The sequence below is a fragment of the Scyliorhinus canicula genome, chromosome 3, assembly GCF_902713615.1.
Source record: "Scyliorhinus canicula chromosome 3, sScyCan1.1, whole genome shotgun sequence".
NCBI lineage: Eukaryota > Metazoa > Chordata > Chondrichthyes > Carcharhiniformes > Scyliorhinidae > Scyliorhinus > Scyliorhinus canicula.
The window spans coordinates 117,701,112-117,722,252 of NC_052148.1; the positions used below are offsets into that span (position 1 = coordinate 117,701,112).

The window sequence follows — 21,141 nt, forward strand, 5'->3', positions numbered from 1 at the left end:
AAGATAAATTTGGCCTTCCCCAGGGGAACATGTTCAGATACCTGCAGGTAAAGGCGTTTGCTAGGCGACAGGTAGAGGGATTCCCTTTGCTGCCCTTGCAGGGGACGATGGACAGAGTGCTTTCGGGGGTGTGGGTAGGAGAGGGGAAGGTGTCTGACATCTATAAGGTAATGCAGGAGGTGGAGGAGTCGTCAGTGGAGGAGCTGAAGGCTAAATGGGAGGAGGAACTCGGGGAGCAGATAGAGGACGGGACTTGGGCGGAGGCCTTGGAGAGAGTCAACTCTTCCTCCTCATGTGCGAGGCTTAGTCTCATCCAATTTAAGGTGCTGCACCGGGCCCACATGTCCGGGACTAGGATGAGTAGGTTCTTCGGGGGTGAGGACAGGTGCACCAGATGTTCGGGGAGTCCTGCGAACCACGCCCATGTGTTCTGGGCATGCCCAGCACTGGAAGAATTCTGGAAGGGGGTGGCGGGGACGGTGTCGAGGGTGGTTGGATCCAGGGTCAAGCCAGGGTGGGGACTCGCGATTTTTGGGGTTGGGGTGGAGCCGGGAGTGCAGGAGGCGAAAGAGGCCGGGGTCCTGGCCTTTGCGTCCCTAGTAGCCTGTCGAAGGATTCTGCTACAGTGGAAGGATGCGAGGCCCCCAAGCGTGGAGATCTGGATCAGTGACATGGCGGGATTTATAAAATTGGAAAAGGTCAAATTTGCCCTGAGAGGATCAACACAAGGGTTCTATAAACGGTGGCAGCCTTTTCTGGACTTCCTGGCTCAGAGATAGGTAACTGGGTCAATAGCAGCAGCAACCCGGGGTGGGGGGGGGGGGGGGGGGGGGGGGGGGTGCATTATTGTAGTGTTTATTCTGTAACTTTATAGTGTGTTAATTTGTGGTGTTAAAATGCTGGGTTGTTCATGGGGATGGGGCGAATGTATATGATTGTTAATATTATTGTTATTTTCGGTATTTTACTAAGGTGCGTTATTGTTGTATAAAATCAAAATTTCTCAATAAAAATTATTTTAAAAAAAAAAGAGATCACTTGGATGAGAGGTCTGAGAAAACAACCATCGAAGCATCACAATTATCACCCCCACCTAACACCAGTGAGAGAGAGACACTTTGGTGGCAACATTAGTGGGCAGGCTTCTGGGGCATAATCTGGTGACCACCACACCGTTGCTGATGCACATCAGATGGTGGCAGCAACATCCAAGGGAGACACCAGTTGAGGTCTGCTGGACACCAGAACTCAGCTGGGACCCAGTCAAATGCCGGGCCTCTGGACAAGGTTCTCCAGAGCTGATGGAGGGGATGTCAGATACATTCCAGCAACACTATCGACGATTTGGAGGGGCCCCAATGGCTTCGGTGGAAGGAGATGTTGCTGACTATGTGTGGTGCCAAGTCCAACACTGGTCAGGTGGCGGCCGCCATGTAAAACGTCAAGCTTGAGTCTTGAGTGGTGGTGCCTAAGGTATGGCTCAGGCTGAGGGCCTGGGCATGTGCCAGCAGCAGAGGAACGTGTCCCAGATGCAGGTGGACATTGCTGAAGCACTGCAGAGCATGGCCCAGTCACCAAGGAGCTGGAGAGCATTGACACCATGATGCAGATAATGGGGAGATGCCAGGACTGGAGCCAGATAACAGAGGCCTCTGGAGTTCAATCCCAGAAGATGTCTGCCAAGGACATCAAAGGCCACAGGATGTGGAAAACAGCAAGCTGCTTCCACCTCTTGTGTGGTGTCACTATCTCTAGCTAGGGTGAATAAATGTCAAATGTTCACCATTACAACATGCAACACCTGACGCATGTCAGATTTCCAAGATGGCGCCGGAGCGAGGCGACTCTCTGCGAGTTCTCCCCAACGGATCCACTTTTTACTTTACTTATGCTTGTTCTAATCTTTTAAAAATTAATTCTAAATCTAACATTTTTACTAACCTCTCTCTTTTATACATTGTATATTATGTATTTTCTTTTATTCCTTTTTCTTCCCATGTACTTAATGATCTGTTGAGCTGGTCGCAGAAAAATACTTTTCACTGTACCTCGGTACATGTGACAAACAAATCCAATCCAATCCAACATGTGATGCCTCTGTCACGTTGACATCACAGTGGGTATGCCTGCGCTGTCGCCCCAAGGCCCCAGATGCAGTCCCAGGTCAGAGGATGGGTGTGAGCGTGCTGTCAGCAGAAAGACAGGAGTCCAACTTTTGCAGAAACTGAGGAGCACCAGAGCTTTCCTCGCGTGAGTTATCATCACTCCCCTGCTTTTATTTATTTACCCACTGATGGTAGCGATACGGGCCCATCACCCTAGAAATGAAAAATGAAATGAAAATTGCTTATTGTCACAAGTGGGCTTCAAATGAAGTTAGTCTGAAAAGCCCCTAGTCGCCACATTCTGGCGCCTGTTCGGGGAGGCTGGTACTGTAGAGTGATGTTACAAAGATCCTTGGAGAATGGAACACGGTGATCAGCGAGCGGATGCTGTGATTTGAGGGTGGGGGAATTGGGAAGAAACCGGGAAATTGGGGGGGGGGGGGGGGGGAGGGGAGAGAGTTGATTTGATTTGTCACATGTACCGAGGAACAATAAAAAGTATTGCACTCCGTACAGTCCATGCAGATTGTGAAAAAACATAGGTACACAACGTAATGATGGGGGGGGGGGGGGGGGGGGGGGGTGCAGACGGAGGGAAATGTGGGGGGGGGGGGGATTTTTGGGAAAGAAGGACCATGGGATTGGTGTGGGGTGGTTGATCTGACAGATGTAGCCTCGTCCTAGAGTACAGAAACAAACCGGTGGCATAAAGATTGAGGCTGTGGTGATCCTCCACAGGGGGCCAAGACTGCGGGACTGTGGCACAGGTGCTCTACTGTCTCTCTTTCTGTGGCACATGCTCTCCAAGATCTAATTGAAAGACCAACAGTGCCAGTACAGCTTGGGCCATCGCTGGCGTCCCCTTCTGGTTTCCTCCTCAGCCTGATGGGGGGCCGGGCAGGGGGTGTGGCGGCCCCCTACACATGGGGTGCTGCCTCCAGCTTGCATCGTCGCTGCTGCCACCTTCTCTGATATCTGCCCGCCTCGGCTGTCACCAGCAATGCGAGGGCAGCCACTGCGGGACTGTCACCACCATCCGTTTTGATTCTTGGAAGGAATTGGAGAAGGAGAGAGACTGACTATCAATTCGGGCTTCTATTCCGGGACCCTCCAATCCCACCAGCCCCCCACCCTGAGCATAACTATCCTATCTTCTCTCAAGAGTGCCACCCAGCGAGCCAGTTGTGCTGGCAAACTTTGCTTTGCAAGCCCCTAGAACCCAGACCTCTGCCAGGAAAATTAAGGAGACTGAGCTCGAGTGCCTCCCCCTGATCCACAGACTTTCCCTTTGGTCACGAGAGGATGCCCAATGCTGAAGCCCCGCTCTTTAGTGTTTGATTGTTGGCAGCTGCCTCCATGGTGCTGACACACCTAAAGTTCAGGCTGTTATGGGCCAAGGTTTAGAGACCCCCAAAGTGTATCATGGAGTTAAACTGACCCACAACTTTTAATAGATTGTGGTATGGGGAGCACATGGCCCACTCTACAGTGTGGTACAGCAGAAATTGAATTTTTTTTTAAAGCAAAACAATGTTTATTTTATGAACTCGAGTTAACCTTTTTAAAATATACAGTGAACATCTTGGCAACCATCAATTCAAATACAACCCCTAAAGAATACAACACTAAGTAATCCTTAATAACTTCCCAAACTGGGCAGCATGGTGGCACAGTGGATTAGCCCTGTTGCCTCACGGCGCCGAGGTCCCAGGTTCGATCCAGCTCTGGGTCACTGTCCGTGTGGAGTTTGCACATTCGTCCCGTGTTTGCGTAGGTTTCGCCCCCACAACCCAAAAGATGTGCAGAGTAGGTAAATTGGCCATGCTAAATTGCCCCTCAATTGGAAAAAAAAATGAATTGGGTACTCTAAATGTTTTTTTTTAAACATAGTGAACATCTTGGCAACCATCAATTCAAATACAACCTCCCAAAAATACAACCCCCAACATTAAGTAATCCTTAATAACTTCCCAAACAACATCCAGAAGACAAAAGAAACACCTTTTGACAGAAGCACATTAGGTTCACATTCACTACTGAACATTTATAATTCTGAATTCACCAAATGTTCAAGAGATAGTCTTTTCATGGTAGAGAGAACAGCAGTACACCTGCTTTGTCTGGCTTCAGCTCCAACACTGAAAACAAAACTAACACAAACCCTGCTGCAAACAGCCTAAAACGAAAGTAAAAAGCTGACAGACAGCCCAGCTCCACCCACTGTCTGACATCACTGCAGTAGTAAACATCCATTTCTTAAAGGTACTGTCACTATAGGTATTTATATATACACACCCATTTATTTATTTATTTTATAAATTTAGAGTACCCAATTCATTTTTTCCAATTAAGGGGCAATTTAGCATGGCCAATTCACCTAACCTGCACATGTTTGGGTTGTGGGGGCAAAATCCACGCAAACACGGGCAGAACGTGCAAACTCCACACACACTGACCCAGAACCGGGATCGAATCTGGGACCTCGGCACCATGAGGCAACAGGGCTAACCCACTGCGCCACCGTGCTGCCTACACACCCATTAATAAACACCCATTATTTAAAGCTACTCTCTCATGACACCCCCCCCCCCCCCCCCCCAAGAAAAAAAAAGCCATCGACATCAAGATGGTTTCATTTTTCACCTTTTCACTATCCTTTAAGAAATGCACACAGTAAATATACATTTTTGTTTAAAAAAACACAACATGAGAATAGGTATCATAATATAGTCCATTTTTTCTTCTTCCTCCAACTGGACTCATAGAATTCATAGAATTTACAGTGCAGAAGGAGGCCATTTGGCCCATCGAGTCTGCACCAGCTCCTGGAAAGAGCACCCTACCCAAGGTTAACACCTCCACCCTATCCCCATAACCCAGAAACCCCACGCAACACTAAGGGCAATTTATCATGTCCAATCCACCTAACCTGCACATATTTGGACTGTGGGAGGAAACCGGAGCACCCGGAGGAAACCTACGCACACACGGGGAGGATGTGCAGACTCTGCACAGACAGTGACCCAAGCCGGAATCGAACCTGGGACCCTGGAGCTGTGAAGCAATTGTGCTATCCACAATGCTACCGTGACTCCTTCTCTATTTGAAAGTCTCTTTGAACAAGAAGGTCTCTGCACAATCCATCCATTTCTCTACGCCTCGGCATTTCTCTTTAAAGTCAGATACTTAGTTCAATCCGATCACAAAAGTCCCTTGTAATTCTCCAACACAGGAGCATTGGTTATCACAACTTTCAGGCAGTCAAATGCCTGTTGAAAGTCCACTGTCCACTGAAATTTTTTATGCTTCTTCAGCAAGTCCATTAGTGGAGCAATCACGCTGCAAAACCTTTGCACAAATGTTCGCTCAAATCCACTCATGCCAAGAAATTGCATTATTTCCCTTCGTCTTGAGGGTATCAGAAACTCCTTAATTTTTTTTTTTTTAAATTTAGAGTACCCAATTATTTTTTCCAATTAAGGGGTGATTTAGTGTGGCCAATCCACCTATCCTGCACATCTTTTGGGTTGTGGGGGTGAAACCCACGCAGACACGGGGAGAATGTGCAAACTCCACACGGACAGTGACCCAGGGCCGGGATTCGAACCCGGGTCCTCAGCGCCGTAGGCAGCAATGCTAACCACTGTGCCACCGTGCTGCCCGAGAAACTCCTTAATAACTGTTGGTTTAAAAAGCTGACGGACAGCCCAGCTCCACCCACTCTCTGACATCACTGCAGTAGTAAACATCCATTTCTTGAAGGTACTCTCACTACAGATATTTATATACACACCCATTTCTTAAAGGTACACTCATATGACAGGGCACACTGTTCAGGCTTCAATGTTTCCTTGCACTAATTATCCTCTGAAGCATGGCACCTCAACAAGAGGAGGCAGGAATGAAATGTTGACATAAGCAAGAATGTGTTATGTGCAGATGTTTGTCATAGAAATGATCTGTCCATCAATGTGTTACTTGTTCCATGTACCAGTGCTATTTTTCGTCCAGGAGCTGCAGATATGCAGACTGACCCACATGGCCCAATCTCACAGGGACCAAATCCTGGCATCCACATTTTCCACTAGCACTCAAGGTGCAGTTGAACACATTCTTGAATTCCAGTGTGTTTTGGAGTACCCAGTTCTGTTTTTTTTTTTCAATTAAGGGGCAATTTAGCATGGCCAATCCACCTACCCTGCACATTTTTGGGTTGTGGGGGTGAGATCCACACAGTTACAGGGAGAATGTGCAACCCAGGGCCAGGATCCAACCCAGGTCTTTAGTGCTGTGCCACCATGCTGCCCCTCAACTTCCAGGGTGTTTAACCAACTGTGACATGCCAGTTACATTCCACACTCACCACATCAGCAATCTGCGAAAACATTTCTTCAGTCGTGTAAGCAGGTGGTCCATTTGGGACAATGTCATGCACCAGGTCCCGCAGTGTCATCTTGCTTCAGCCCGGATTGCCTTCTGGACTCTTAATTTCCCCCTGAGCCTGGTGTTCCAGGACCCTGTTGTATTTGAAAAAATTGTCCTCCTTTCCGGTTACTGAAAAGGAACGAAACAGCAGCCTCCAGGCATTTGCAGGAGCAAGTTGAAAACAAGACCTGCAATTATTTTAGTTTGACAGTAGCAAAAGACAAAATAGTGAGGACACCAATCACTTGGCACCCAGAACACATTCGTGCACCCCCGCAACCTACATCAGCGGAAAGCTGCACCAGCCCAGCTCACCGAAAAAGGCCACCCCAACATGGAGCATGGCGGAGGAGAAAAACATGCCACAGCTCCCAAGAGGAGTACCGATTCAGTCCAGAACAGGTCCAGCACATTATAAACCAAACCAAATACAGAACACCGAAAGAAAAAAACGCAGGCAAGAATATAATGAAGATACCAGCTGCACACCAAAGACAAAACAAAAAGCAATACCACCAGCTGCTGAGTCAGTTCATGTCTCTTCCCCCTCCCCACACAGACCCATATCGGTGGAAAGGTGCTAAGAAGTAATGCTAGCCACCGGAAAAGGACACCAAGGGCCATAGCCGAAGGAGAGAGAAAACACACCCTTTCTGCAGCACAGGTAATTTGCTGGGATCCAGGCTGTAGAAGCAAGAGGGATCGCAACAGAAAAGCACACAGCTGCCAGACAAAAGCGCAATACACTGCCAACAGTGGAAAATCTACTCACCCCTCCCTCCCTGACCTGCGTCAGTGGAAGGCCACTTGGTAAGCCAACATCGGACGGTCTCACTAGCCTCTAGGAAGGAGGTAGAACGGAAAGCACCATCCCTCTCCAGAACTGGCAGCGTCTCCCAGGCCACAAGAGGCTGGAGGGGCTGCAACTGGCAAAAAGATAATCCACAATGGCATGGTATCGATTTCCCCACCCTCCCCCCACCAAAAACAAACACACACAGTGCAAAAGGAAACCACCAGGACACGCACAGCTCCCATAACGGAAGCAGCGAATGGCTCCTGAATGTAAGTCACCGGTAGTACATGAAAATGTCTTGGTGCAATCTCTGGGCTGCGCAATTGAGCCTGGCTGCCACCTCTCCTTTCCTGCAGTATGGGCGTCTGATCTTCCATCACCGTCCTGTCAGAAACCGGGCCACGGGGCATCAACGGGTTACCCACTGGTGTAGAAAATGCAGTCAACGCACAAAACAAGTCTTTAAAAACATCCACAGACTGCTCGAGTTAGTCCTCCCGCATCCTCAACCCAGTAATAGGCCTGACAAAATCTTTCCCTTGCTGAACTCCAGGTAAAAGAGACCAAAAGGCAACCTTCCTTCATCCAGAAAGCAGCAAGTAAGCCCAAGATGAAGAGGCAGCAGGCAAGCAGCAAACAAACTCAAGCATACAGGAATCCGTAACCACCAGCAGGAGCAAGCAGCAAACACAACTTGCAGCTAGGAAGTGCACTGGCAACTAACAAGGCTAATTCGTCATTTGCAGTGTCCTTCAGCTGTGGAGCTAGAGGCTGTCACAGTCAAAGAGGGTCAAATTGACTTTCAGCATTGAAGCCGCACAAGGGCTCTGGCCATTGAATTGTTTGGTGGGACAGACAGGCTGCAGCTTGCCCCTGTTATGGGTCTCCACAATATTTAAGTATGGTTCGAAGGTTTTATAGATGCTAAGCTCCTCGCTCCTAACCCCCTTGAGGCCCCCCCACCCACCCCCCACAAACGAAGCCCAGGGGCAGCACCTCTAGTGCCCTTGAGCTGCAATCCAGAACATGGAAATGACTACGCGCCTCCTAACTTCCCATCAAAAGCCATTATGCCAGCATCCCGCTTTTTGTAACGAGTACTAAATGATGCCAAGATGCCATCTTGCTAATGAGATTTAAATTAATGTAAGTGAGGTTTAAGGATGTGCTCGCCATTTTTGGGCAAGTCTGGAACTCCATATGGAGCAGACCTGCTGAATTGCAAACTGGTTCGCACCCAGCGCGGATTCTCAAATTTTGGCCTTGCTATTTATCCGGCGTGCCCAGATCCGTGCTGGGCGCAATGCAGTGGTTGAATCATGCTTAATATATTTACATGGATAAAGATTAACAGACAAAGAGTTGAGATATAGGGTGTTTTCAAGTTGGCAGGTACAATGAGTGGGAGGTTGCCATCACCAGTGATGTGGCCTCAGCTATTTACAAACTATATTAATTATTTGGTTGAAGGTACCAAGTGTAATGTATACCAGTTTGGATGGCCATACGCTGTGAAGAGGCAGGAAAGAAATATTGACATAGATGAGTGGGCAATAAAAGTATAATAGGGAAAATACGCGATGGAATAGAAAACCATTGGCGGGATCCTCCGTTTCGCCAGCAGCACACTCACGCCCGTGGATTTCCCGACGACATGGGGTGCCCACAATGGGGAAACCCATTTGCGGGACGGAGAATCCCTCTGGCGGCGGAGGCGCATCGCTCCAGAAAATGGGTGCGGCAGGATGGAGAATCCTGCCCCAAGATTTTTTCGAAATATGAAAAATTTCTAAATGCTGGTGTTCAGTGTGGGGGTTTTTTTTAAAAAATGTCTTTTTTGCGAGAAACAAAAAGTTAGCATGAAGATATTGCAAATAACATCTTGGTCATTTCTTTTTTTGCAATGGGGCTTTAGTACAATAGTAAATCATTCTCGCTATAGTTTAGATGTCTTTGGTGGCAACTACACCTGTAGTACTATGCACTGTTTCTTATCTGAAGAAGAATATACTTGGAGGAAGGTCAACAAAGGGTCACAAAAATGATTCCTGGGTGGGACTCACTTTAGGTACCTGGGGGGGGGCTCCGCAGGTACAACATTTCTAGTTTGGTGGGGAGAGTGAAAGCTGATCTGGCAAGGTGGGATGGTCTCACTCTGTCACTGGCGGGTCGGGTACAGGCGATTAAAATGAATGTGTTGCTGCGATTTCTGTTTATTTTTCAACGCCTGCCGATTTTCCTGCCAAAGACATTTTTCAGAGAGATTGCGGGAAGGATTACTTTGTTCATATGGGGAGGGAAGGTGCAGAGTTAGAAGGGTGCTGCTACAGAAGGCAAGGGATTTGGGTCTTCCAAACCTGATGTATTACTACTGGGCGGCGAATGTAGAGAAGGTGAGGAGCTGGGTCAGATGGGTTGATTCCCAGTGGGTCAGAATAGAGGAGAGTTTGTGCAGGGGGTCGGGATTGAAAGCACTAGCAACAGCGCCGCTCCCGATAGCCCTGGGGAAATACTCTGGGAGCCAGGTACTAATAGCTTCATTGAGAATTTGGAGGCAGTTTCGCCAACACTTTGGGTTGGGGGCAGGGTCAAGGGAAATGCCGATTCGGGGAACCACAGATTTGAGCCAGGGAGGTGGGATGCAAATTTTCGGAAATGGGAGGAGAAGGGGATTAAGACACTAAAAGATTTGTTTCTTAAGGGTCGGTTTGCAGGATTGAAGGAACTGGAAGCAAAGTATGGGCTGGAGCAGGGGGAAATGTTTCGATACATGCAGGTTCGAGATTTTGCCAGAAAGGAGATACAGAGCTTCCCGGTGGAGCTGGCCTCCACATTGCTGGAGGAGGTGCTGACGACAGGGGGACTGGAGAAGGGGGTAGTGTCAGCGGTTTACGGAGTTATTTTGGAAGAGGAGAAGGCACCACTGGAAGGGATCATAGCAAAGTGGGAGGAAGAGTTGGGAGAGGATATGGAGGAGGGGTTCTGGTGTAAGGGGCTCCAGAGAGTGAATGCCCCTACCTTGTGCGTTGGGTTGGGGCTGATACAGCTGAAGGTGGTATACAGAGCACACCTCGCGAGGGTGAGCCGATTCTTTGAAGGAGTAGAAGATGTGTGTGAACGTTGCGGGGGGAGGCCCCGCTAATCACATTCATATGTTTTGGTCCTGTCCAAAGCTAGAGGATTACTGGAAGGAGGGTTTTCGAGTAATTTCTAAAGTGGTGCACGTGAAACTGGACCCGGGCCCCCGGGAGGCCATATTCAGGGTATCGGACCAGCCAGGGTTGGAAACGGGTGCGGAGCCAGATGTTGTAGCCTTCACCTCATTGGTCGCCCGAAGGCGGATCCTTGATAGGGTGGAGGTTGCTCTCCACCCTGTGCCCTGGCGTGGCAGGGGGACCTGTTGGAATTCTTGACTCTTGAGAATGTTAAGTTTGAACTGAGGGGAAGGATGGAGGGGTTCTACAATTCATGGGCATTATTCATTATGAACTTTCAAGAACTGGATAACATCGAACATTAGTTGGAGCGTGTTGGTGGGAGGTTTGGGTGGAGGGGGACTGTGTGTGTTAATGGCGACTATGGGTGATCTCTAATTCCTTTTTGTCATTTGTTTGTGTGAACATGTGGGCTAATGTTTGGTGGGAGGATGGGATTGTTGTTATTGATATGGGGATTGACATTTTTGTTACTGATTATTGTTTATTGTTGATGGGTGTAAATTTGGGAGAAAATGTGAAAAAGGAGGAGACTAAAAATATTTTGTTTTTTAAAATGATTCCTGGAATGAGACGTTGTCCTATGATGAGAGGTTAAGTAAATTGGGCTTATACTCCCTGAAGTTTAGAAGAATGAAGGGTGATCTCGCAAGATTCAGCAGACTTGACCAGATAAATGGTGAGAGGTTGTTTCCCCTGGCTGGAGAATCTAGGTGATAGTGTAGTTTCAGAATAATCAGTCGATCTTTTAAAATTGAGGAGGAGAAATCTCTAAATATTTAGACTATTTAGGTCGTAAGAGGTTTACCACCCTTCGGCCGAACTTGTCTATGCCGCCCAGTTTCTACCACCTAAGCTGGTCCCAATTGCCTTCATTTGGCCCATGTCGCTCTATACAAACCGTACCCATATAACTGTCTAAATGCAAAAGTCAAAATTGTACCAGCCTCTACTATTGCCTCCGGCAGCTCGTTCCAGACACTCACCACCCTCTGTGTGAAACAATTGCCCCTCTGGTCCCTTTTTGTATCTCCCCCCTTTCACCTTAAACCTATGCTCTCTAGTTTGAGAGTCCTGTACCTTTAGGGAAAAGTTATCTATCTACCTTATCTATGCCCCTCATTATTTTAGAGACCTTTAATGAGGTGATTCACCTGAGGAAGGAGCAGTGCTCTGAAAGCTAGTGTTTGAAATAAACCTGTTGGTCTTTAACATGGTGTTGTAAGACTTCTCACTTTCTAGAATAGGGTGACCAGAATTGTACACCGTATTCCAAGTGTGGCCTTACTAATGTTTTGTACAACTTCAACAAGACATCCCAACTCCTGTATTCAGTGTTCTAGCCAATGAAACCAAGCATCCCAAATACCACCTTCACCAGTCTGTCCATAATCTTATGCAACAACCTACCACGCGGTACCTTGTCAAAGACCTTGCTAAAGTCCACGTAGACAACATTAACTCACTGCCTCATCTGCCTTCTTGGTTACCCCTTCGAAAACAATCAAATTCGTGGGACTTAATTTTCCACTCACAAAGCCATGCTCACTCTCCCTAATCAGTCCTTGCCTCTCTAAATGCCTGTATATCCTGTCTTTCAGAATACCTTCTAACAAGTTACCCACCACAGACATTAGGCTCACCGGTCTGTGGTTACCAGGCTTTTCCCTGTGGCCCTTCTTAAACAAAGGCACAGCATTTGCTACCCTCCAATCTTCAGGCACCTCACCTGTGGCTGTCGATGATTCAAATATCTCTGTTAGGGGACCTGCAATTCTCTCCTTAGCCTCCTACAACGTCCTGGGATAGATTTCATTAGGTGCCGGGGATTTATCTACCTTGATATGCTTAAAGATATCCAGCACCATCTCTGTAATATATACACTCCTCAAGATATCACCATTGATTTCTCCAAGTTCCTTAACATCCATGCCTTTCTCAACAGTAAATACCGATGAGAAATATTGATTAGGATCTCGCCTATCTCTTGTAGATCCACATATCGATTACCTTTGTTGTCGATCCTTAAGATACCCTACTCTCTCTAGTTACTCTTTTGCCCTTGTAGAAGCTCTTTGGATTCTCCTTTGACTTACTTGTCAAGGCAATTTCATGTCCCCTTTTTGCCCTCCTGATTTCACTCTTAACTCAACTCCAAGAACCTCTATACTCTTCAAGGGATCTACTTGATCCCAGCTGCCAATGCATGTCAATTGCCGCCTCCTTTTTGACCAGGGCCTCAATATCCGAGTCATCCAGGGTTCCCTACTTCTACCAGCCTTGCCCGTCACTCACAGAGCAATGTATTTACCCTGAACCCTGGTTAACACACTTTTGAAAGCCTCTCGCTTACCAGCTGTCCCTTTGCCTACCAACAGACTTCCCCAATCAACTTTTTAAAATTGCTGTCTAATGCCATCAAAATTGGCCTTGCCCCAATTTAGAATCTCCATAGCTATCATAAAACTAATGGAATTATGGTCACTGGGCCCAAAGTGATCCCCCACTAACACTTCTGTCAGGGGCAGCATGGTGGCACAATGGTTAGCACTGCTGGCTCACGGCGCCGAGGTCCCAGGTTCAATCCCGGCTCTGCGTCACGGTCTGTGTGGAGTTTGCACATTCTCCCCGTGTTTACGTGGGTTTCGCCCCCACAACCCAAAGATGTGCAGGTAGGTGGATTGACCACGCTAAATTGCCCCATAATTGGAAAAAATTAATTGGGTACTCTAAATTTATTTTTTAAAAACTAACAATTCTGTCACCTGCCCATACTTATTTCCCAAGAGGAGGTCAGGTTTTGCCCCCTCGCTAGTCAGGCCATCCACATACTGAATGAGAAATTCCTCCTAAATAGAGTCAGAGGTTTATAGCATGGAAACAGGCCCTTTGGCCCAACTGCCGCCCAGATTTTACCACTAAGCTACAGTTGCCCACATTTACCCCATATACCTCTACTCATCTTACCCATATAATCAATTAATATTATAGGTACAATAGTATGTGGAAAAATTGTTTCATTAAAAAGTTTTTCATTACTTTCCACTTGGGGAAAAAAAAAGTCATTTTACAACAGCGCAATAAGAATGACAATCATCTAAAAACTCTTTTCAATGGCAGAAACGGCAAGTGCTTGAAACTTCTTAACTTCCTGGAAATAAACACTGCAATTGGCAGCAGCACAACAGCTGTCTAATCAAGCAATGATCTCTCTATACACTCAATTTCTCTCCATCCAAGCCCCTAATGTTATGGCTGTCCCAGTCAATGTTGGGAAAGTAAGTTCCCAGCTGTTACCACCCTATTTTTCGTGTTCAGTCATTGAGTATATTCAAGGCTGAGATAGATTTTTGGGCATCATGGGGAATGACAGTACATGGAGATCAGGTGGGGAAATTAGAAGTAAAAGATCAGCTATTGCCTGATTAAATAGTGGTACAGGCTTAAAGGACCATAGAGTTTACTTTTGTTCCTATTTCCTATATTGCTATAGACCTTGTGAACACTACTGTATTGTTTTCTTCAGTCTCAAAAACACATGCATCATTATTCTGCTTTCTATCAGTCAGCCTATTCCATATCCACATTATGATTTTTTTTATTGCATGGGTTTTAACTCTGCCAATACAACAAATGCTTTTTGAAAGTCTAGGTGTACAACATCAACTATACTACCCTCATTAACAGTTCCATTACTTTAACTAAAATCATTTGGATTTCTAAACCTTGATTAAGTAAAACTACAGTGTTATGAATGTTGCACTTGGGGCCAGCACAGTGGCGCAGTGGTTAGCACTGCCGCCTACGGCGCTGCGGACCCAGATTCAATCCCAGCCCCAGGTCACTGTCGGTGTGGAGTTTGCACATTTCACCCTGTGTCTGCATGGATTTCACCCCCATAACCCAAAGATGTGCAGGGTAGATGGATTGGCCACATTAAATTGCCCCTTAATTGGGAAAAAAATAATTGGTACTGTAAATTTATTTTTAAAAATTAATGTTGCACTTTTTCTATTGGTGTAAATAGTGGCAAAGCTTCATCAAGAGTAACAAGTGATTAACAATCTGAGATAAATCATTTAAAAAATATATATATATTTATTCTTTGATGGGATGTGGGCTGGCAAGGCCATCATTTGTTCTCCATCCCTAATTGCCCTTGAACTGAGTGGCCATTCAAAGAGATAAAAAATTGCTGAGAGTTTGGAATCGCATGTAGGACAGACCAGATATGAATGGCAGATGTCCTTCCCTGTATGACACTTCTAAACCAGATGGGTTTTTTTTTTTAACAATGATTATGACAGTTGTCATGGTCACCATTGTTGAGACCTGATTTATTGAATTTCGATTACATCTGCTGCAGTGAGCGGGTTTGAGCTTGTGTCCCCAAAGCATTACCCTGGAGCTCTGGATTAATAGTCCACTGTCATTACCATTATACTACTGTCTTTCTCCTTCCTGCTTCCACTGACTTCCCATCACCCTTCTCTCCCTCCCCCAACCACAGCCAGTCCATCGCTTATCCCTATCCTAGCAGTTAATTTCAATGCTGATTTGCATGGGTGCTATGGGCCAGTGTTTGGAGAACCCCAAAGTGTATCATGGAGTTCACCTGACCCACAACTTTTAATAGATTGTGGTATGGGGCGCACACGGCCCACTCTACAGGTGTGGTACAGCAGAAATCAAAAAGTATTATTTTAAACAAAACAATGCCTATTCTATGAACTCAAGTTAACCTTTTTTAAAACATAGTGAACATCTTAGCAACCATCAATTCAAATACAAGCTCCCAAAAATACAACCCCCAACATTAAGTAATCCTTAATAACTTCCCAAACAAAATCCAGAAGACAAAAGAAACACCTTTTAACAGAAGAACATTAGGTTTACATTCACTACTGAGAACATTTATAATTCTGAATTCACCAAATGTTCAAGAGATAGTCTTTTCACGGCAGAGAGAACAGCAGTACACCTGCTTTGTCTGGCTTCAGCTCCAACACTGCTGCAAACAGCCTAAAACAAAAGTAAAAAGCTGACAGACAGCCCAGCTCCACCCACTGTCTGACATCACTGCAGTAGTAAACATCCATTTCTTAAAGGTACTCTCACATACATGGGTGAGGTTCTAAAGAAGTGGAAGGTTAACTTTTTTAAAATTTAAATCTTTTGGAAATTTACAAATTGTTCTTTTTGTTTCTGTTACAGGCAGGACTTCCTTATGTAGAGGTACTCTGCAAAAACCGTTATGTGGGTAGAACATTCATTGAACCAAATACAAGATTGCGGCAGCTTGGAGTGGCACAAAAATTTGGGGCCTTGAGTGATAATTTTGCTGGAAAGCGGATTGTGCTGATAGACGATTCAATTGTGCGTGGAAATACTATTTCTCCAATCATTAAAGTCCTGAAGGAAGCAGGTGCCAAAGAGGTATTAGAAAGGGTGTTTACAAGAGGTTACCATTTCTTAAAATTACATGGGTTCATCAAATTGAACATTTTGACAAATTTAAATAATTTAATTTTTAAAAGAAAGATCGTTCTTGCACATATGTTCTTTTTATGCTTTGCTTACTTGAGGAAAATAATCATCCAAAAATGGGTTTTAATTGGTTGTTCTACTGAGAAGCAAAGAATACAAATTGGGTTTCTTATCTTTATAAAATTGCTTTTATAGGTACATATCCGTGTGGCTTCACCTCCAATAAGATTTCCTTGTTATATGGGAATTAACATACCAACAAAAGAAGAATTGATTGCCAACAAACCAGAATTTGAAGACCTTGCAGGCTATTTAGGTTGGTTGAGATTTCTGTTTGCAAAGTGGAATTTACAATGCGAGTAGAATTTACTATCGATTTGGTAGTGTCGGTAGGCCTGGGGGAGGTTGAGGTTGAGTCAGTGCCTGGTGAATATGTGCCTGGGGAAGGCGAGGTGGAGTTACACTGCCGTGTTGAATATGTCTGTCGGTCGGTCTGTCTGCGTACACTGAGGGAGAATTCAGAATGTCCAATTCACCTAACAAGCACATCTTTCTGGACTTGTGGGAGGAAACCAGAGCATCCGGAGGAAACCCACACAAACATGGGGAGAACGTGCAGACGCCACAAACGGTATCCCAAGCTGGGAGTTGAATCCTGATCCCTGCCGCTATGAAGCAACAGTGCTAACCACTGTGCTACCGTGCCATTCTTTACTACTTTAACGTAACAATTTATTGCTGTGACATTGTATTTTTGCTCAGCAAGGTTTTCTTTAAAACATAAATCATTGTGTCATCATTAGTCCTTCGAGTGAGAAATTGACAAATGAGGCCCCCCCCCCCCCCCCCCCCACCTCCCCTTCCAAGCACTAGAGCTTACTTCCTATTCCAATCTTTGTCAGCGATACTGGGTTGCATAAAAGATTGGCCAAAAATACAATGAGATAGTGAAATTTATACATGAGACTGCAGAAATCGATGTACTTTACCCTGCCAATATGTGTTTGTTTGTATTTATAATCTATCTAACTGAAACACTTGAGCTCATAGAGTCTACAAGTTTAGTGTTACAAGTTTGCCTACCATAGATAATCTATTGAGTTTAGTGTTGCTGTTGTAAATGAAATATCTGTGTCTTTGAGGTGTTGGTTCTCTACTCAGTATGAACTTGCATGATAGCAACTGGTTGTATTGGTTGTGTAGGAAGCACGGTTGTGCAGTGGTTAGCACTGCTGCCTCACAGCACTGAGGTACCAGGTTCGATCCCGGCCGTGGGTCACTGTCCGTGTGGAGTTTGCACATTCTCCCCGTGTTTGTGTGGGTTTTGCCCCAACAATCCAAAGATATGCAGGGTAGGTGGATTGGCCATGCTAAATTGCCCTTAATTGGAAAAGAAATTAACTGGGTACAAATTGGTCGTGTAAGCTGTCTGGAGAACGGAAATTGTTGGATTTTATTCTCTAAAGACACTTACAATTTCTCCAGTGTTGCCTCAAAAATGAATCTTTGGACAATTAAAAAAAAAATAATAATAATTTAGCGTACCCAATTATTTTTTCCAATTAAGGGGCAATTTAGTGTGCCCAATCCACCTATCCTGCACATCTTTTGGGTTGTGGGGGCGAAACCCACGCAGACACGGGGAGAATGTGCAAACTCCACACAGACAGTGACCCAGGGCCAGGATTCGAACCCGGGTCCTCAGTGCCGTAGGCAACAATGCTAACCACTGTGCCACCGTGCTGCCCATCTTTGGACAATTTGATACTTAGTACTCAAATTAAAGCTACACCTCTTGAACATAGTATTTATTGAAGTGGCTAATGTCTCTAATGCATATTTCAATTTGTTGGAATTGTGTTTTTTAACTGAGATTTCTCTCCTTTGCTGAGTACAAAGATTGGCATATGTGATATTAGTTTGAGAATTGTTCTGTTTCTGTATTAACAATACATTGAATAAATTATTTATTGATTCCACTGAACATTATTAGTTTTCCCTAGCTTTTGCACTGTGTGCCGTTTTAATTTTCTGAAAAGTGTTGCAGCTTGTATTTGAACACTTCTGATTATACTCCACTATTTGCTAACCATTATACTTAAAATATTGTTTTCCTGTGTTTCGTAGGAGCAAATAGTGTGGTTTATCTCTCCGTTGATGGATTGGTATCTGCTGTACAAGAGGGGATTAAGAGCCAGCAAACAAATTCCATCTTAAATACTGAAAATGACGAGAAATCATCTTCGAGACAAACTGGTCACTGCACAGCTTGCCTCACGGGAAAATATCCCGTGGAGCTTGAATGGTGAACTTACTTTGATTGAGTGATTGAGTGATTCGCCTGCGATTTTTAGTTTTGAATACACCCTGCGACGGCGTGATGCTTAGTTATTTTCTAGTCCGCATCCGTAAATAAGTATTTTCTTGGCTAATTGAGTATCTTGTATCCTCTAGGTGTTTCCATGGTTGCCTGTGTTTTTTATAAGTTGTGCCACTATTATATACATTATGAATACATAAATAAACATCCTCAATTATGTTCTATTTGCATTCCATGGTACATTGCAAATAAAAATGTGTTCTTCAATTGTAGAGTTTCTTGACCAACATCAAATGAATTACTGTTGTTGGAAACCATTCTAATTGCAAAGAGCAAACACGTTTTCAACTGTTGTCAAATATATTTTGAAAATTATCTGAATTTAAAATGATTCACTTTGCTGCAGTAGTTTTATATGGGGGAACTCAACTATGCAGGGTATGTTTTATTAGTCCTGATTTTTGGCCTTGACCATACAGTTATGTTGTAGCCTTCAACATACAGCACTATCTATGTGTGTGTGTGCATATTTGATTTTCACCTTTTCTAGCATTTTGCTTGAATTTTGTCTTTAACCATCCTTAAACCTGGAGAATTTTGCTGTATAGCTTCTTGTCACAAGTAATAAAGGGCATGATGTTTTTGTAATATGACAGTAGATCAAGGTTATATATGGCTAACAGGACCTTGCGGCTAAATTATCCAAATACATTACTTCAACCTATTGAGTTACACTTGAATGTTTACAGCACATTTAGAGTTTGAGTGTGTAAACCTGGACTGGTTGTCTCAGCTCACTATCTACTTAAATTGGCAAGGATTTAAATGGAAAAGCCATTAATCTTTTAAAGATCAGAAGTGTCCTTCTGACTTTAATATACTTCTAAATATTCTGTAGTTACCTTCTATATTGTGCCTTTCATTCTCTGATACAAGAATTTTCCTTTAACAGTGAAAGTTAGCTTTCAAACTCTTGTACTTTTGAATGTAGAATACTAATTAATGGAATTATGAACAACATATTGAGAATACAATCCTGTTACTGTCAGCAAAAAGAGATTAACGTAAAGGAGTCATATTGATTCCATTCATTTCTTTCTGGTCATAATCAAGTTTAAAAAAACAAGGTGAATTAATGTAATAAAAAATTTGTACTTCTGGAAACTTACTAACAGTGCATCGTTTTTTGATATGTAACTTTTAATCTCTGCTAAGTAGTGCTTTGGAACATTGCCTGTTATCGTTACAGAAAATGAAACCAGTAAACCTTCAAATAACTTTTAACGAACCCAGTTCTCTCACATTTTGTATCTTATAGCCATAACCTTGCATGGCAATACAACTCAAAGGTATTCCGTAGGGAAAGTTGAACATTGTTTCTGTTTGCCTACGTAAATAAATATTTAGCTTCATTTCTGTTGCTTTGACAGTGGCCTCAAGTTTGATGTTTCTGTTTGTTTTGTTTTGAATGAGTTTGTAATTGAATAACTTTGTGTTTGCATACGTGTGACCTTCAGATTTGGAGTAATAATCATTTTCATAGCATTTACAGTGCAGAAGGAGGCCATTCAGCCCTTGGAAAAGAACACCTGACTTAAGCCCACACCTCCACTCTCTCCTTGTAACCTAGTAACCCCACCTAGTTCCACTTGAAAATCTTAACACAAAATTTGCATAAAGTGGCGTAGAGATGGTGCCTGCCAGTGACAGGGAAGAAAGCTGCCTACAAAGAACTAGTGATCTTTTTGGTATGGATTTCACCTTTCCTGACATCACTTAGAATCCGGCTCTAAATCAAGTGGATCTCCAGGCATCAACAACAACAATGAAATGAAGCTGGCTTAGCAGTCAATCACATCGAAGACCTCGCCAACAGCAAAACAGGAATTTAAAACCACTGATTATCAAATAGTTGTTTGGGAACTTGGGAGTATTGCTTGGGGGAAAAAAAAGAGACCTCCTATCAAAGCTTTTTGTTGTACATTCATCAGGGTCAGAAATGTAAGGGGAACAATCATTTATTTCCAATATGTAGATGATGTTTGCTGCACGTAAGAATTTCCTTACTTTAATGCACTTAATTCACCATTGAAATTGACAGTCAAATAAGCCCATTTTGATATGCTGGTTGAGAAATCTGCCAATGGGTTTTCTATGACTAACTAGCGCAAACCTACCTTCACTGGTCAATTTACAGATTGGGATGCTGTAGTTTCATGCACTGCGATTGACCTTAATGGCAACATTGTAAATAGGGCCCAAACCATTTGACTACCCTGCAAGCTTGGGCACATCAAAGCCATTCTTCAGGATAATAGCGATCCTGATCAGATAAATGCTAGCTGTATATCGAGCAAACCTAAGGCCGTTAATGGTAGTCCTGAAAAGTGTTCACCCTGTAAGGCTACAGTGTTTCAAAAATTTGAGCAGTGCAGCAACAGGTAAAGTTAGCCGTTTCATGCTGCTACTATGCAGGACTATTGCCAAATGGTTTGCTCTACTAAGAGGATGTTGCCATCAAGCCAAATAAACATATTGCCTATCTCTCAAATGAATAATGTGGTGTATGTATTTCACTTCTGGTGGGATGCCAGGTATATAGGCTGTACGTCCCAAGACGGACACATTGTATCAACAGCATGTCCCTTCAACTGGGCAAAAGGCAAGAACTGACCATATGCAACCAGCCCGCGCTTGCAAAACCCAAACATTGTGTCCGTTAGGTGTGGTTAGCAACAATCTTGATTGTGCTCAGAAAGTACACTGACAACTGATTTAAGATCATCAGATAGG

The 21,141-nt window shown here is 44.4% G+C and overlaps 1 protein-coding gene across 3 annotated transcripts in view; it reads left to right on the forward strand.

Annotated features, from left to right (window-relative positions):
- ppat (phosphoribosyl pyrophosphate amidotransferase) overlaps nucleotides 1–19,780 on the forward strand; it is a 95,619-nt gene extending 75,839 nt beyond the window's left edge. For all 3 annotated transcript variants that reach the window (XM_038791131.1, XM_038791132.1, XM_038791133.1), the window contains 3 exons: nucleotides 15,756–15,977; nucleotides 16,224–16,344; nucleotides 18,156–19,780. In XM_038791131.1, coding sequence (XP_038647059.1) covers nucleotides 15,756–15,977; nucleotides 16,224–16,344; nucleotides 18,156–18,337 — 525 coding nt within the window. In that variant the 3' untranslated portion in view covers nucleotides 18,338–19,780. The remainder of the gene's footprint in view (nucleotides 1–15,755; nucleotides 15,978–16,223; nucleotides 16,345–18,155) is intronic.
- The last annotated feature ends 1,361 nt before the right edge of the window (nucleotides 19,781–21,141 follow it).